We start from the raw sequence: 16433 nt of genomic DNA on the forward strand, positions 1-16433 counted from the left end.
TTTATAAGTGTTATGAAAAAAAAAAATCCAGAGTTTGATCTATCCAAAAATAAAGAAAAATTAAATGAAATGGAAAAGTTATGTAATGTTTCAATCATAATTAGAGAAATTATTATTTTTATATATTAAAGAGAGAAATATTTTTATTGTGTCTAATTTATTTACGCATGTTTAATTTTATTATTTTTAATTATTTTTATAATTAAAATTAAAGTTGGTGAACGATAATAACAATAATTTTAAAGTTGAGGCTCAGTATATAAAATTAAATATCTAAATATATATTTAAAAATCACTTTATCTGAAATTTTTTTACAATTAATTTAAATTAATATTTTTTTTGTTAACTCGAGCTTTTATTATTTTAAAGACAATAAGTAAACCTTATTAATTAATATTTGTCTCAACTAAAAGGTATTTCTTTTCTAAGTATGCCCGTGCGAGTTTATAAATTACCAGTGACCTTTTCTAAATAATTTCTTTGAGTCGAGCAAGAAATCTCTTTCGGGAGTAAAATGGGAGGAATGCATTTCTTCTGAATCTTCTGGCTCATGAAGAGGGAAATACAGCGACGACATCTGTCCATCTATCCAAACCTAAAAAGCGTTTATGCGCTAAAAAAACGTGCTGATCAACTTGGAGTTAGCTGAGCATTTGGTCTTTTTCGGTTTTTCCTTGTCGGGATAATCCAACTAAATGATTTATGTGGGTCTGCTGCAACCGAAGAATATTCTAACCGCCGTTTCGAATATTTCGGCGACTCCCAATCAGGAAAAATTTAAACAAGTGCGGCCCATCAAGTATCTTGAGGCCCAGCTCTATTCTACTATTTTGCCAAGGGACATTTGGCCCACTGGCACTGGTCATTGAATTGCTCAAATTTAATTTAATAATTCATTTTAATTTTATATATATATATATATATATATATATACACACACACATATTAATTGTTTATCTTGTTAAAAAGTTATTATGAAAAATTAAAGAAAAAAGAAATACATATAAAAGATGTTTAATTTGGCTTGTAACTACGTTTATGTACAAAATCATAAAAAGAATGGTCATTCTAATATAATAATACTATGAGATGGTGCTTGCTGCCATCTATGACCATTCAAATCTCTCCTTCACTGACTTATTTTTTCTAAAAGAAAAAAAATCTCTCCTTCACTGTTGTTATGAGAATCGAACGGTTGACATCCCAATCATCCAAAACAACAGTAATCCAACGGTTCATAACCATAATCCCCAGTCCTCTCTCTGCTCGCTGCCGCATACGTGAACATTTTTTCCATTTGCCAAGGAAGGACACGCCCAGCCTCTTCTCTCCCCCTCTGACTGACTCGGTTACCACTTTCGCTCGCCATAACCTCGAGCAAACAAATCACTTCTTTCTCTCTCTCTCTCTTTGTAGATTGGAGCTTTCAGCGGGTAAGTACTTTTGGATAATTTCTCCACTTTGATTCATTTTCTATATCCTTAACATCGTATGGATGAAATGGAACACTGTAGATGGTAATGATGCTTCATTTCTCAAGGCTATGGGTAGTTCATCAGTCTAGTGTTCGTTTTCTCGATAATCATTAATTCCTTCTTTGATTTTGCCATTCAATGCGTACTTGTTTTACATGTCTATGCATGTATCACTCGTGATTTAATTGCTTTTGACTTGAAAATTGGATTCTTTTCTGAAGTCCCTTTGGTTGCTCAGAAAATGGGGGAATTAGCTAATGGGATTGAATCATTCCGTGCTAACTTTGTATGCCATCATTTCTGGGATCAATTTTTCTCTTTCACCAACTCTCCTAGATTTTTGGTATAATGACTAGTTATGTTTAACAAATATATCAGTTATTTATTGGGTTATTGGACCCCAAATTTCGATAAGATTACAATTTTCAATCCATTTTTTGATATTTTCTGGCTAAGGGAATGAAAAAGAGCAATTCTTTTGACTCTAATATATTGTTGCTTCCTCTTGTGTTCCGCACTAGCGTTCTGGAAGAGCTGGAAGGTTTTTGAGGAATGCTATTTTGGCCCCCAAAAAGGAAAAAAAAAAAAAAGGTTTTTGAAGTCAAGATTATTAAAGATGGGCTGTTTTTTTCTCAAATGGAAAATATTTAGGATGCTTAAGAAAAACAATTTATCATGCTAACCCTGTTGTCTGTTAATCAATTGGCTAGAAATTTACTGATAACTATTTGTGGTCTACACTTTTATCAAGGCTCTGACTACCTTTTACTTTCATTTTTGATGGGATATTTTACCATTTTGTAGAGGCTGGCTCAGTCTTGTGGGTGCATCAGATATGTCACTATTCTCCTCTTTTTAGAGACTGAAATTTATAATAATGGCATCAAGAGCAATCTTGGGGAGGAAGAGATCCCTCTTCAGTTCCCTGAATCAACCAGTTTGCTTGGTTAGGAGCTTTTCAAGTTTTGAGCATGGGCAGCCTCCCCAATCAAGTGGCTTAGAAAGATCAAGATGGATTGTCAGTCACCCGTCTGAAAAGAATTATAGTAGCTATGAAGGGGATTTATATTCAGTTCTTAGGGATGAAACTTTAACTCATTTAGCAGCAGCTTATCTTAGGCATAATTTTATTGGATCTTCAAATTTGGGTTACAGGATTGGAAAGGCAGATTTTGATTCTTCTTTAGGAATTAGGTGGTTTTCACAGTCTGTTCGTTTTTCTTCAACTGCCACAGCTGGTCAACCTAAATTTGGCGGTGGTAATGACAGAAATGAACAACAAGTTGCCAAGCAGGTGAAGGAAGCTTCACCAGAGGAGTGTGATGAAGCTGTTGAAGATTTAAGTGAGGTGAAGGCCAAGGCAAAAGCTAAGCAGGTGCAAGAATCACAAAAGATTTCTAAATCAATAATGCAAAGAATATGGGCTGTGCTTTTGGGCATTGGTCCTGCATTGAAAGCTGTTGCTTCAATGAGCAGGTCAAAATTTTACTCCTTGTTGCCTTTATTTTTTATCTAAGTCATAAGTTACTTATTTTCCATTCTATTATTTCCTTAGGGATGACTGGGCTAAGAAGTTTCGCCATTGGAGGGATGAGTTTAAGTCCACGATGCAACACTATTGGTTGGGTACAAAGCTACTGTGGGCTGATGTTAGGATAAGCTCGAGGTTACTGGTGAAACTTGCCAGTGGGAAGGGTCTTTCTAGAAGGGAAAGGCAACAGCTTACACGCACTACAGCTGATATATTTAGGCTAGTTCCTTTTGCAGTTTTTATTATAGTTCCATTCATGGAATTCTTGCTACCAGTATTCCTAAAATTGTTTCCCAACATGTTGCCGTCAACCTTCCAGGACAAGATGAAAGAACAGGTAGCAACTCTCTTTTTTAAGCTTGTTGTGCAATTGATTGCAGTATTGATAACTTCAGAGGAGAGTTAGTGATCCTATATCTGTAATAGGTCTACGTAGTTGTTTATCTAGTGAAAATTTTAATTTATTTTTATTTTTATTTTTATATTTGATCCTAAATTTTGGTTTCTAGTGTAGTTGATGCTCTACACATGTATCGGTTTCTTGTTAAGGCCACTAAGTGGAATATTCTACCATAAGGTTGGCTAAGATAATAGGTAATGTTTTTCATAGGGAGTTGAAGTTAATCTTCTTGCGTTTATTAAGTATTTAATAATAACATGCTACCAACATGTTTAAATCTTGAATGCTATCTAACTTTTATGTGCAATTGGCTAAAGTCTGTTGACATGTGAATTAGGTTAAAGTAGCACTATTGCTGTTACCGGATCCTTACTTGTCCAATATACATATCACTTAAACGTTTGTAATATGTAATTTCTGTCCACATGGTGTCAAGGCACTTGAGATGGGTTGTACTTGCAATTTAATGACTTTCTAGTGCAAAATAATGATGCAGTTATATGTGTATGCATTTATGTATTTCTCTGGATGTTGCACAGTTTGCTTATGAAGAAGATTATTGGTTTGATGTAAATGCTTTAACTTGTAGGAGGCACTGAAAAGGAAGTTGAATGCTAGAATAGAATATGCCAAGTTTCTTCAAGACACTGTTAAAGAAATGGCAAAAGAAGTCCAGAACTCAAGAAGTGGAGAAACTAAGAAAACTGCTGAAGATCTTGACGAATTTATGAACAAGGTAATATTCTTGTGGTCCTTCTGTCCTCCAAACAACTGAAGTTCTCTCAGTGACAACTTAATGTTAGGTTTAATATTGCCATTTAAACAGGTTAGAACAGGTGCACGTGTTTCCAATGAAGAAATTTTAGGCTTTGCCAAATTATTTAATGACGAGCTTACCTTGGATAACGTCAGCAGGTTTCTCTGTTGTCACTTAAGTATTTTTGGAAGTATCCTTGCTTATGAAAATCATGATACTTGATTAATCAATTTGACACTTTCTTTGCTAAATACAGGCCTCGACTAGTAAACATGTGCAAGTATATGGGTATCAGCCCTTATGGAACAGATGCATATCTACGTTTTATGCTTCGGAGGAGACTGCAAGAGTAAGATGAATTTCTTTAAATTCTCTTTTGATTGTCTCTTTTTGGTCACGGGGTCTTCAACTCATGTTGTGAAACAGAAAATTTGTCCGAGTGATGGATAGTGGCTTATAACCAGAAATGTTTTTCTGCACAAATGATGCAAAGGTTTTTTAAAAGCTTCTTGATTTAAGGAAAACTTGTTTTTGGATTGTGGATTTATATTCTTTTGGTGCTTGCTAATGTTTCTGAACATTTGGTTATATTGGTGATATTTAGTCACAAATAACCACACAAAACAACTGGATGACGATGACCACATCTATCTTGAAGTCAAATGGAAAGTGAAATGCTGCAAAAACAAAGGAGCCATTTGCCATCAGTATCCTCCATTCGATGTAAAATGTTTCTTTTTTATGTGAAACAGTGCATGAGGAGTATATCTAATTATCTGTATTCACTTGTCTTTCATGGTTAATGTATTGCAATTTTGCTTCAAACAAATGGTATAAAATGTTTGATGTATACTACTCTATTCAACTCAATTAATTTGTACCACTCAACTAAACATGTTTCGGAATTTTCTAAATGATTCAGAGATGTTAATAATGACATACATAAATAATTAAAAAAATTTCTTTATTTGCAGCTGATCTGGTTGTTCATGCCTTATGAAGATGGAGACATCAGCCCATCTCAATTAACCCCTAATCCCAAACATGAAAATGGAGTGATTGATTAAACTTTTACATCTCAGCTAAAAAAAATTTTGTCGCATTTTAATAGTTCAAAGATGTGGCAAAAGACAGAAAAAATCAATTCCATGAAATTTTGAATGATTGATTAAATTTTTGCTTCATAGAACTTATAAACTGCTTTGGCAGGATTAAGAATGATGATAAGATGATTCAAGCTGAGGGCGTGGAGTCCCTTTCAGAGCCTGAGCTTCGTCACGCTTGTAGAGATCGAGGGTTACTTGGATTGCTTTCAGTTGAAGAAATGCGGCAACAGGTTAGTGGTTATTAATGCTTAATTATATATTTTATAACTTTCTTAGATTTAACAGAAGACTTGTGCAGTTTTGTTTTACCAGAAAAGGACAAAAAGTGACATTATGATTGTAAAGTTGTCTCAGAATAAAAGGTCAATCCATTTTTCAAGGCAATTAAATTTTTCCATGAGTGTACTCTTACTTTGTAACTCAGTATTAAGTGGTTAACAAGATAATTTCCAGTCTGTCAAGCCAAGCTACTATTGGGCAATAGAGAACAATTTGATATCTTGTAGCAAAAGGAGCACTGTAAAATATAGAATTTCATGGTTATAAAATTTCTAGCATCATGCAGCAGCCTCGCATTAAGGTCATACCGACATATTGGTAGTGAATCTCATTACTGTGATTCTAAGATGCTATGCCCAAAGAAAGCAAATTCAATGGTTTGCAGTGATTGATATATTGTGTTCCTCATAGTGGGTAGAGGAAGGGCTTCATGTTGTCCTGGCATGCAAGTAATAATTTCTCTTTGCAGCTGCGTGATTGGCTGGATTTGTCTCTGAATCATTCTGTTCCATCTTCTCTGTTGATTTTGTCTAGGTAACTTAATACTTAACATGTTCATTTTCATCTCAAGACATAGGAGCATATCTAAATTTTTATCTTTATTGACCTTTCCAGAGCCTTCTCTATTTCTGGAAAAGTTAAGCCAGAAGAAGCTGTTCAGGCTACACTTTCATCTCTTCCAGATGAAGTCGTGGACACTGTTGGAGTTACAGCTTTGCCATCTGAAGATTCAGTCTCAGAAAGGAGAAGAAAGTTGGAGTTCCTAGAAATGCAGGAAGAGCTGATCAAGGTTGATTATGTTATGCCTGTTTGAGTGTTTATGTATCCTTCTTTCCCTGGAGACCCTAATCCATAGAGTTGGCTTTTTTTTGGCTTTGAGGGTTTTCTTTGCGTTGAACATACATAGATATATGTAAAGTGTGTGTGTGTGTGTGTGTGTGTGTGTATGCAGGGAGCCACTACTAATAGATTTCATTTTGCTTATTGGCCTTGTACTGACTGCATTCATCAATACTTTGCAATGTTTCCCTCCCGTCTCTTCCCCGGGAGCTTTGATAACCAACCCTCTATTTGTTCTTTTTTTTGTTGGTTCAGTGAAATCAGAACTACAATAACTTCAGTCTTTGAAGAGCATATCTTGTTACACATTTTTGTGTATCAAAAAGGCCATTATTCACTAAGATTTCATCTAATTAGAACTTGGGAAGGGAATTTTGCAGTCCTGTCTGTAATTTTCTATGAAATGACTGCTTTAAGATCTCTAATTTGCAGCGGAAGTTGTAAGCCATGACCTTTACCATTGCACAGGCAATAGCCTTTATTTTGTTGTACTTCCTGGAATGCATTTATTCTAATTATTTTGGCACACTATATGCTGATTGTGAAGTTTCTAGAGTTTGTGCTGCTAGCTCTTTGTTATGTGATATTTTAATGCTTTGCTTTTTTATGTGGTGATTCAAAATAAATTGATATTAGGAGGAAGAAGAGGAAGAAGAAGAGGAGCAGGCCAAGATGAAGGAATCTGTTGGTAGCCAGAAGGACGTGGCTTTGGAAGAGATGACTATTCCAACAGCTAGAGAAGCTCAAGAACAAGCAAGAGCAAAAACATTGGAAAAACATGAGCAGCTTTGTGAGCTCAGTCGTGCCTTAGCTGTTTTAGCTTCTGCATCTGTAAGCACCAGAAACATGTTATTGTTATGTGTATATATATATATATATAGATATTTAATTTCATGGAGTCTATTCAGAGTTTCAGACTTGTTACATACTTTTATGCTATCTATTTCAGTCTGTCAGCAGAGAGCGTGAAGAATTGTTGAAACTTGTTAAGAAGGAGGTATGATAAGTGATAACTATGATAACTAACTTCTTTTCTTCTGTGTGCACTGACACATTTTAGTCTTGAAAGACTAAAAATTATGTGAAATTAATCTTTTTTAATTCTTTTTTGGTAGTTTCAATAAACTTAGGGTTACATGACTTGCTATTCTCTTTTGCTTTAAATGTTTCGTATCTTTGTGATTAGAGGTATTGTACTTCATTAGTGTTAGTCGCGTGATTTAGACATAGGGAGGAGAATTCATGTACCGGAAAGAAAAAAGTTGAAGATCTAATTAGTTATTTTGGATTATGTCTAATTAAATTATGTTCATTTCGCAATTTGCAAACATAATGAAAGAAATTATTTAGAAAAATTATTTAGAAAATACTTTCACTTTAATATTTTAACTATGATCATGTACAACCTAAATATTTTCACAATAATTCACCATTTTCTTTTGGATAATTACTAAAAGTTGGTGATGTTTGCATGGAAACACCTTAGTCCTTATTATTAAAAAATACTCATCATAAAAGTTGAGGAACTAAAGTGTTTTATACTATTAAGTGTCCATTTGGCATTGTGGTTAGAGGATTGAAACTACATTTTAGAAAAAAAAGTATCATGTTAAATGTTATTGAAAAAAGTAGTTTGGAAAAATTAATTTTATTATTTTAATGTTCTTATAACTAAAACTTATCACATTTAATTTTTAAATCATTTTTTAATAATCTCTAATTAATCTATTTTAAAAAATATTTTTCTCAACAGTAGATTTAACAAACTCCGCCTAAGTAGTTTGCACTTAGCCGGTCCCAAGCCCGGATAAAAAAAGAGGGTTGCGGTAGGTGATAACCAGCGTAAAAATTTCGTCACACCTTATGATATGGATTCAAATGATATAAACGTTGGGGCGTCCTCTACTAACGACGCGCTACATCGAAGCCCGGGTGTAGTGAGAAATATGCAAGGGTGTAGGGCGTTCACCGAAAGCGACGCGCCATGCCGGCGCCCGGTTGTGGTGTTAAGTGAGCAAGGGTTCCCACACCATGGACGGGTGTGGGTAAATAAGTTAGTCTATAGGACAGATAGTAGAACAGATAGTGGAACAGAACACAGGATAGACATAGAAAACAACAGAAGATATCATAGAAGGAGACCAATTAGAAAGGAGCAGGATAGGAGGAGGATCAGGTTTAGTACTTGGAATGTTGGATCACTTACAGGAAAATTAATGGAGCTTGTGGATACCTTGGAAAGGAGAAGGGTGAATATTGCTTGCATTCAGGAGACTAAATGGGTAGGAGAGAAAAGGAAGGAAGTGGGTAATTCAGGGTACAAACTGTGGTTTACTGGAAAGGAGAGAAACAAGAACGGAGTGGGCATAATCATAGACAGGACATTGAAAGACGCAGTAATAGCTGTGAAAAGAGTAGGAGATAGAATTATACTAGTAAAGCTAGTACTAGAAGGAGAAACAATAAATATAGTTAGTGCTTATGCTGCACAAATTGGACTAGACAATGAGAGTAAACAAAAGTTTTTGGAAGATATGGATGATTTAATGCAAAGCATACCGAATGAAGAGAATGTTTTTATTGGTGGAGATTTGAATGGATATGTAGGAAGTGATAGACAAGGTTATGAGAATGTTCATGGAGGTTTTGGTTTTGGCAGTCGAAATGAGGAGGGAAAAAGCATCCTGGATTTTGCTATGGCATACGACCTAATACTAGCAAATACCTACTTTATAAAAAGAGATTCACATTTAGTGACTTTCAAAAGTGGGCAACATAGAAGCCAAATCGACTTCCTCTTAACCAGGAAGACAAATAAAGCTCTATGCAAGGATTGCAAAGTCATTCCAGGAGAGGCTTTAACAAGTCAACATCGATTGGTGGTCTTGGATGTCAAGTTTAGGAACAATTCAAGTAAGGTCAGAAGAAATAGTGTAGCTCGAACAAAGTGGCGGGAGTTCAAAGGAGTAAAGCAAGTGAAGTTCAAAAATGAGTTTCTCGAGTCCGAAGTATGGAAGCTGGGTATGGAGGCCAATGATATGTGGATACAGATGGCATCAAAGATTAGAGAAGTAGCTAGAAAAGTACTTGGAGAGTCTAAAGGACATGGACCACCCTCAAAAGAGAGATGGTGGTGGAATGAGGAAGTACAAAAGGCAGTGAAGAGAAAAAGGGAATGGTATAAGAAATTACCTAAATGTGATAATAATGAGGCATATGAACAGTACAAGATAGCAAAGAAAGAGGCAAAAAAGGCAATTAGTCAAGCAAGAGCATAGGCCTTTGAAAGTTATATGAGAAACTTGGAACTGAAGAAGGGGAGAAAGATATTTATAGATTAGCAAGTAGGAGAGAAAGGAAATGTCAATATCTTAATCAAGTTAGGTGCATTAAGGATAAAGAAGGAAAAGTGTTGGTGAAAGATGAGGACATTAAAGAAAGATGGAAAAATTATTTTAATGATCTTTTTAATAATAGTCAAAATGGTAATAGCGTGAATATAAACTATAGAATAATAGAAAAGAATGTGAATTATTCTAGAAGGATTAGATCTTTAGAAGTAAAGGAAGCACTTAAGAGAATGAAAGTGAGTAAAGCCTGTGGACCCGATGAAATACCAATTGAAGTGTGAAAGTGTTTGGGAGATATGGGAGTGGCATGGTTAACTAAATTATTTAATAAGATTCTAAACTCAAAGAAAATGCCTAATGAATGGAGGAGGAGGAGTATTTTAGTACCTATTTTTAAAAATAAGGGAGACATACAGAGTTGCTCAAATTATAGGGAAATTAAACTCATGAGTCATACTATGAAGTTGTGGGAGAGAGTTGTGGAGCATCGACTACGTCATGATACTTCTATCTCTCTTAATCAATTTGGTTTCATGCCCGGTCGTTTAACTATGGAAGCGATCTTTCTCATTAGAAGCTTGATGGAGAAATATAGAGATGTGAAGAAAGATCTGCACATGGTTTTTATTGATTTGGAGAAGGCTTATGATAGTGTTCCAAGAGATGTCTTATGGAATGTGTTAGAACAAAAGAGGGTATCTATTAGGTACATACAAGTGTTGAAAGATATGTATGAAGGAGCAACTACTATTGTGCGCACAGTGGGAGGGGACACAAGAGATTTTCCGATCTCAATTGGATTACACCAAGGATCAGCCATAAGCCCTTACCTTTTTACATTAGTTTTAGATGAATTGACGAAACATATACAATAGAGTATTCCTTGGTGCATGATGTTTGCGGATGATATTGTTCTGATAGATGTGACACGAGAAGGAGTCAATCGAAAGCTAGAGCTTTGGGGAAGTACTCTAGAGTCAAAGCGTTTTAAGTTAAGTAGAACGAAGACAGAATACATGCATTGCAAGTTCAGTAAAGGCCAAACGGTTGATAGGGAAGGAGTTAGTTTGAATGGAGTTATACTGTCTCAAAGTAATCACTTTAAATATCTAGGCTCAGTCTTTCAAGTAGATGGGGGATGTGAGGAGGATGTTAGTCATAGGATTAAAGCCGGATGGTTGAAGTGGAGACGTGCCACAGGAGTTTTATGTGATCGTAAGATTCCCAATAAGTTGAAAGGAAAATTTTACCGTACAGCCATACGACCGGTTATGTTATATGGTAGTGAGTGTTGAGCATTGAAAGAGTCGTATGCGTCTAAGATAAGAGTTGTAAAGATGAGAATGCTAAGGTTGATGAGTGGCCATACTAGACTAGATAAAGTCCGTAATGAGAGTATTAGAGAAAAGGTAGGAGTGGTGCCAATTGTAGATAATTTGAGAGAAGGAAGATTGAGGTGGTTTGATCATGTGAAGCGTAGACATACGGAGGCTCCAGTTAGACAAGTAGAGCATATTAGGTTAGAGGATAGAAAGAAAAAAAAGGGTAGACCTAAATTGACTTGGAGGAGAGTAGTACAACATGACCTAGAAGCATTACATATTTATGAGGATTTAACCCAAAATCGTTTAGAGTGGAGAAAGCGAATCCATATAGCCGACCCCAAATTTTTTGGGATAAAGGCTTAGTTGAGTTGAGTTGAGTAGGTTTAACAACAATATCATATAGACCCTAAAATTCAATCGCTAAAGTGTTTACCTTAGAAATAGAAACCTTAGGTATTTTAGTAATTATTGCTTCTCATTTTGTGTTTTTTGATAAATCTTTAATTGGATAATTTGTTTCATATAAAAAATATGGCAAGAAATATGGTTGACCTCCCTATAATTTCCTTTTTAATGTCATTTAGGTTGGAGAAATTTTTGTAAATAAACTTAACATCTAACTACAATATATAAACATATAGCCAAAAATTACATGATAATAAAAAATATCGGAGAGTTTGGGGTGGGTGGTGGACCTTCCGTCAAGATGTTTGTCGCATAAGAAAGATTGATTACTCAAGCTTTTATGGTCATGTTTTTATATTGTGTTTAGATGTTTTGTATATGTGATCCTTTTTACTTACCCTTTTTTTTTTTTTTTCCTCCTATCTTTTGAGCTTAGTATTGTTTGTATGTTTCAGTCTTGCAATTTTGGGTGTATATATACACACACTTTTTTTTTTTTGTGATGTTCTTGGTGCAAGCTGTTCACTAAGAGTAAACTTCATTGATGCATATTGTTTTTATCATTCAAGCTATCTTTGTGACTTAGTAGAATGGTACTTTACAGATAAATATCTATGCCTATTGATATATGTTACTCTTCAGTGCATATCTTGGTCTTTCTTCCACATCTTAATTACTAGGGTTCTCCATGTTAACAAACCTAGAATGCAACAAAATTTTGTCAAATTGGATTTCCTCTAACTGCACTCTTTGTTTGCTGCTGTATCGTTCATCTCCAGATAGTGCTTTATAATAGTATGGTGGACAAAGAAGGGACAGAAGATGAGGAAGAAGCTAAAAAGGCATATAGAGCTGCCAGAGAGGAGAGTGACCATGCTGCGGAGACAGCCATAGCTGACAAGGTTTCTTCAGCACTGATTGATAGAGTAAGTAAATATTAAAGAATATCCTGTTTCTATTAACTCATCTTTCTTCATTTTGCTATTAACAAAGTCTCCTTACTCCACTCAAATTACCTCATCCTGGTTCTAATGCATTAAACTTATGATTTGACATATTTCAGGTAGATGCTATGCTTCAAAAGCTTGAAAAAGAAATTGATGATGTGGATGCCAAAATTGGAGATCGATGGCGCTTGCTTGATAGGTTTGTTCGTTGCTTCTTGGAAATTGTCTCTATTTATGGTACAACTTACTGCAAAAATTGCATGTTCATGGTGTGCACCTGGAAATACTTTTGGACTAGTCCATAAGAAGTTTAAGGATAATTTAATTGAAATCTGATTTAGAGATATGATTGCAAAAGGTTAGGATTATGAGTTGCACAACCTTAGACTCTATACTCTCAAATCAGTGAGATCGTAATGCCTCCTTTCACACTTCCAGTGGCAGCATTATATATTGGGTACTGATTCCATGCCTTAATACTCCTAGAATTAGAAGGCTTGTCTGTCTTTTTGACAGATCTCTAGTCTTACTCTTACTTAATTGGGGAGCAACGAAACAGCATGAAGTCAAAGCAATTTGCTACTCTAAGGCTTCATTTGTTTCATAAAAAAATTTTCTTGGAAGACCTTTTTTTTTGTTTTTTACCTTAGTGGGGCACTCCAAAAAAATTGGTCTGCACATATTTTCCTGGTGAAATGAGAGACTAACTTGAAATAACTTATTTTGAAATGCGAAGTCATTTTCATGTACTTGTGAAATTCAAATTGGAAGGAACTTACCAAAAACCCCTTAGGCATGTACTCACGAGTCCATTGACCACCACTGGTGGTTGTTGGTCACTGTTGGCAGTTGCTTAGCCAACACCAGTGACCATCATAATTTACCCTTGTTTTTTTGCATAATTACCTTTATAGTCCTAAACATTACTATGGTTTGTTTCTTTGAAAGCAAACTAATTTTCTTAGATGTACTGTAAATTTTGGAAAATAATTTATAGTTTATTTTCTATGTTGCGACCAAACAAAGGAAAATAACTCATTTTCTCAGAGAATGTTTTCCATGAAATATTTTCACAAACAAGATATTTTCTGCAAACCAGTGTCTAAAAGCCTTCAGTTTCACAAATTCTGGATTCTGCATTGTGTAACCCAGCAATTGAATGTGAACACTGTATCGATGGCTTAAATCATATCTCATTTGTGATGGTGAGGGATCAAACAGGCTGCCTGACCTGATATTTTTCCCTAACATTAAAACCTTCTATTTAAAGAGGAAACTGAATATAAAATTTCTCTGAATAACTCCAAACCAGCCTCCTCTTGTCCACATGACCTCAGGCCTGGTGTAGAATGAGCTGAAACAAAATGCTGACTGGTCTATCAAAAGAAACACAGGGATTATCAAAATTTCGGGCTCCAGCTTCAATTCCTGCAGCTGTTGTTTCAATTAGCAGGCAAACATGACAAGTATATCTGTGTCTTCTGCTAGATGTACACAATACGAGAATCTAGCATTCATGATTACCATATTCTCCATTTGTCTGTTCATTTTACTTGTTCCTGAAATTATGTGCTTTAATTTTGGAATCATCATGTTGTGCTTTTGTGGTTTAATCTCCATTAGAAATTCTTCAGCCTCTGATATGTCAATTTCCTATATTAAATGTTGGTTCTATCTTCATTCCGATGTAATTACTTGCTTAAATGATTTTTACACAAATTTGGCCGGCTTCTTTCATTTGCATGAAATTTTTCTCCTTCTGGCACCAAACAATCCACTCATTATCCTCATGTTTACATGATTAATTATTATTATTTCCTCATAATAAACACCAAGAAAGCTTACCATTCCAATAAGACACATTATTTTTCCATTAAATAGATTTTTTAAGTTGAATCCAGTTCTGTTTTTCAAGTAGATTTTACCATTTTCATTGTGTTGCCAGGGATTATGATGGGAAAGTGACTCCTGAGGAGGTTGCATCTGCTGCTATGTACCTCAAAGACCACTTGGGCAAGCAGGGTATCCAAGAACTTATAAGTAACCTCTCCAAAGATAGAGGTTGGTAACAAACTTCTCTCTCCTCTCTCTTTCTCTCTTTCTCTCGTGTTCCTTGACGATTGACACTAAGTTCATTAAAGAATGTAAGTTTCTTAAACTACTATTATCTCTTATAATCCATTGGTGGGGATTATATACGGATGATCATGGGTATACCAATGGGGAGATGAACGATTCTATTCATTGTATATAGTTATATACCAATTATTAAGTGTACCTTTTAATGTCACGTGCGGGTGAGAATGCTCTGCAATCTTCTAGTAACTTTTGGATGAACATTTACATCGTGTTGGAGCCATAAACAACCTGCAAATGACTTTCCTAAACCAACCAGAGATAGTGCTAGAGCTACTTTCAATTCCTTTTGAAAAATTCAAGAGTTAAATTGCAATTGGTTTACAAATGTCAATCTGCCATATTTCATTTCTTTTTTTATTTTAAAAAAAATTTACTCTTAAGCATTGCTCATTGTACTTTCTATTCACCAAGTGCAATTTGTTGTTGCTCTATTTTGGTTTGAACAGAAGGAAAAATCCTTGTTGAAGATATTGTCAAGCTAGGCAGTGCAATGGAAGATGATGAAACCACCGAGGAAGGAAAAGAAAAGCATAGAGGATAGCAAGGCGTTTACTGCATTTTGTGACAGGATCTCAAAAATAATGGGGGAGGAAGAACATTGGAAAGAGTGAAATTTTCTTGCTTAAAAGCAAATAAAACATGTTTATACACAACTAGTTGGTACTAGTATTCTTCATGTGGGCTGTGGTACAGTGGTAAATTATATACATGTTACATGGCAACTCTCTGTTTCCATATGTGATATAATTAGGGTGGCCACTAGTCAAGTCGAAATAGGCGCTTTCGATTCAATATTTAAAGATAGCAGAGTTTGTTCAATTAAAGTTTTGATTTAGTTTGATTTTAGTTTTAATTAAATTTAATGGTTATTTATTTAAAATTTTTTGAAAGGAACAAAAAAAAAATTAGTTAAAATTGAATTGAACTGATTGATTTCCATTTATGATGTAAAAATGAAACAGGAATGGTCATTTATTAAATTCAAAAATTAACTAGTAAGAGATTAATCATTGAATAATTTCGAATGAATAAATATAAAGGCAAATAAAATATAAGAAATTTTTTATAATTTATATCTATTCTTCTTATTTTATTAAAATTAATTATTTAATTTTTATTTTTTTTAAATTCGATATTTTGTAAAATTAAAAGGGATTAAGTGGTTTGGACAGTTGGGGAATAGTTAAAATTATATGATTAAACAGTATGAAAAGTTAAAATTACATAGAAATTAAATAGTATAAATATTTAAGGGTAAAATAAATCGATTAATGTGCTTTTTTACATAAGTTTTATTTTACAAAAAATACAGAGATGTTTTAATTGAATTTTCAAATACAAGGATTAAATAGTTAATATCGACAAACTATAGTAGTAATAGTATAATATTTCTTTCATTTCATACAGATATATTTCTTTTTATCTGTCTTAAATTTTATGTCATTTTTTTCTTTGAAATAGTAGTTTATTTATTAATTTTTTAATATGTCCCTATTTAATAGGTAAATTTTATTAGTTCTAATAATAACATGAGTTATTTAAATTTTAATCGAGTAATATGAGAAAAGGGTATATTAAAAAAAATAAACAAAATTTATTATTTTAACTACATTAATTATATTTCTTAATTTATGTAAAAATAAAATTAAAGCTACCTGAAAATAAAACTAAGTCTATATTTACGGTGAAATGGAGGAATAAGAAATAACATAATATTTAGTTCAATTTTATCATATGTTTTGAAATTCATTTGAAATGAATCCTAACTATAACTCATTTGAAATGAATTAAACAAATGAATTTTAGTTAAAATTAAAGAATGAATTATACTATAATTCATTTCAAATAAACTTAAAATTTAATTAAATTCTATATAAT

General features: G+C 33.9%; 1 protein-coding gene across 1 annotated transcript; it reads left to right on the top strand.

Moving 5' to 3' along the window:
• The first annotated feature begins 1114 nt into the window (after positions 1-1114).
• Positions 1115-15396, top strand: LOC110642682 (uncharacterized). Its single transcript, XM_021794787.2, has 15 exons — positions 1115-1434; positions 2281-2952; positions 3032-3344; positions 3997-4143; positions 4234-4322; positions 4421-4513; positions 5374-5500; positions 6019-6083; positions 6165-6339; positions 7026-7220; positions 7339-7386; positions 12249-12395; positions 12533-12615; positions 14362-14477; positions 15002-15396. Exons 2-15 carry the CDS (start codon positions 2354-2356, stop codon positions 15094-15096), a joined length of 2292 nt encoding a protein of 763 aa, XP_021650479.2. The 5' UTR covers positions 1115-1434; positions 2281-2353; the 3' UTR covers positions 15097-15396.
• The last annotated feature ends 1037 nt before the right edge of the window (positions 15397-16433 follow it).

Source organism: Hevea brasiliensis, chromosome 7 (assembly GCF_030052815.1).
Source record: "Hevea brasiliensis isolate MT/VB/25A 57/8 chromosome 7, ASM3005281v1, whole genome shotgun sequence".
Taxonomy (NCBI): Eukaryota; Viridiplantae; Streptophyta; class Magnoliopsida; order Malpighiales; family Euphorbiaceae; genus Hevea; species Hevea brasiliensis.

What these genes read in the sequence shown, in the direction of transcription:
- LOC110642682 (XM_021794787.2), top strand. Translation starts at nt 2,354, where the DNA reads ATGGCATCAAGAGCAATCTTGGGGAGGAAGAGATCCCTCTTCAGTTCC. An exon ending in TTGAAGAAATGCGGCAACAG is followed by an intron (nt 5,501 to 6,018) that starts GTTAGTGGTTAT and finishes TTCTCTTTGCAG; the next exon opens with CTGCGTGATTGGCTGGATTT. An exon ending in CTGTTTTAGCTTCTGCATCT is followed by an intron (nt 7,221 to 7,338) that starts GTAAGCACCAGA and finishes TATCTATTTCAG; the next exon opens with TCTGTCAGCAGAGAGCGTGA.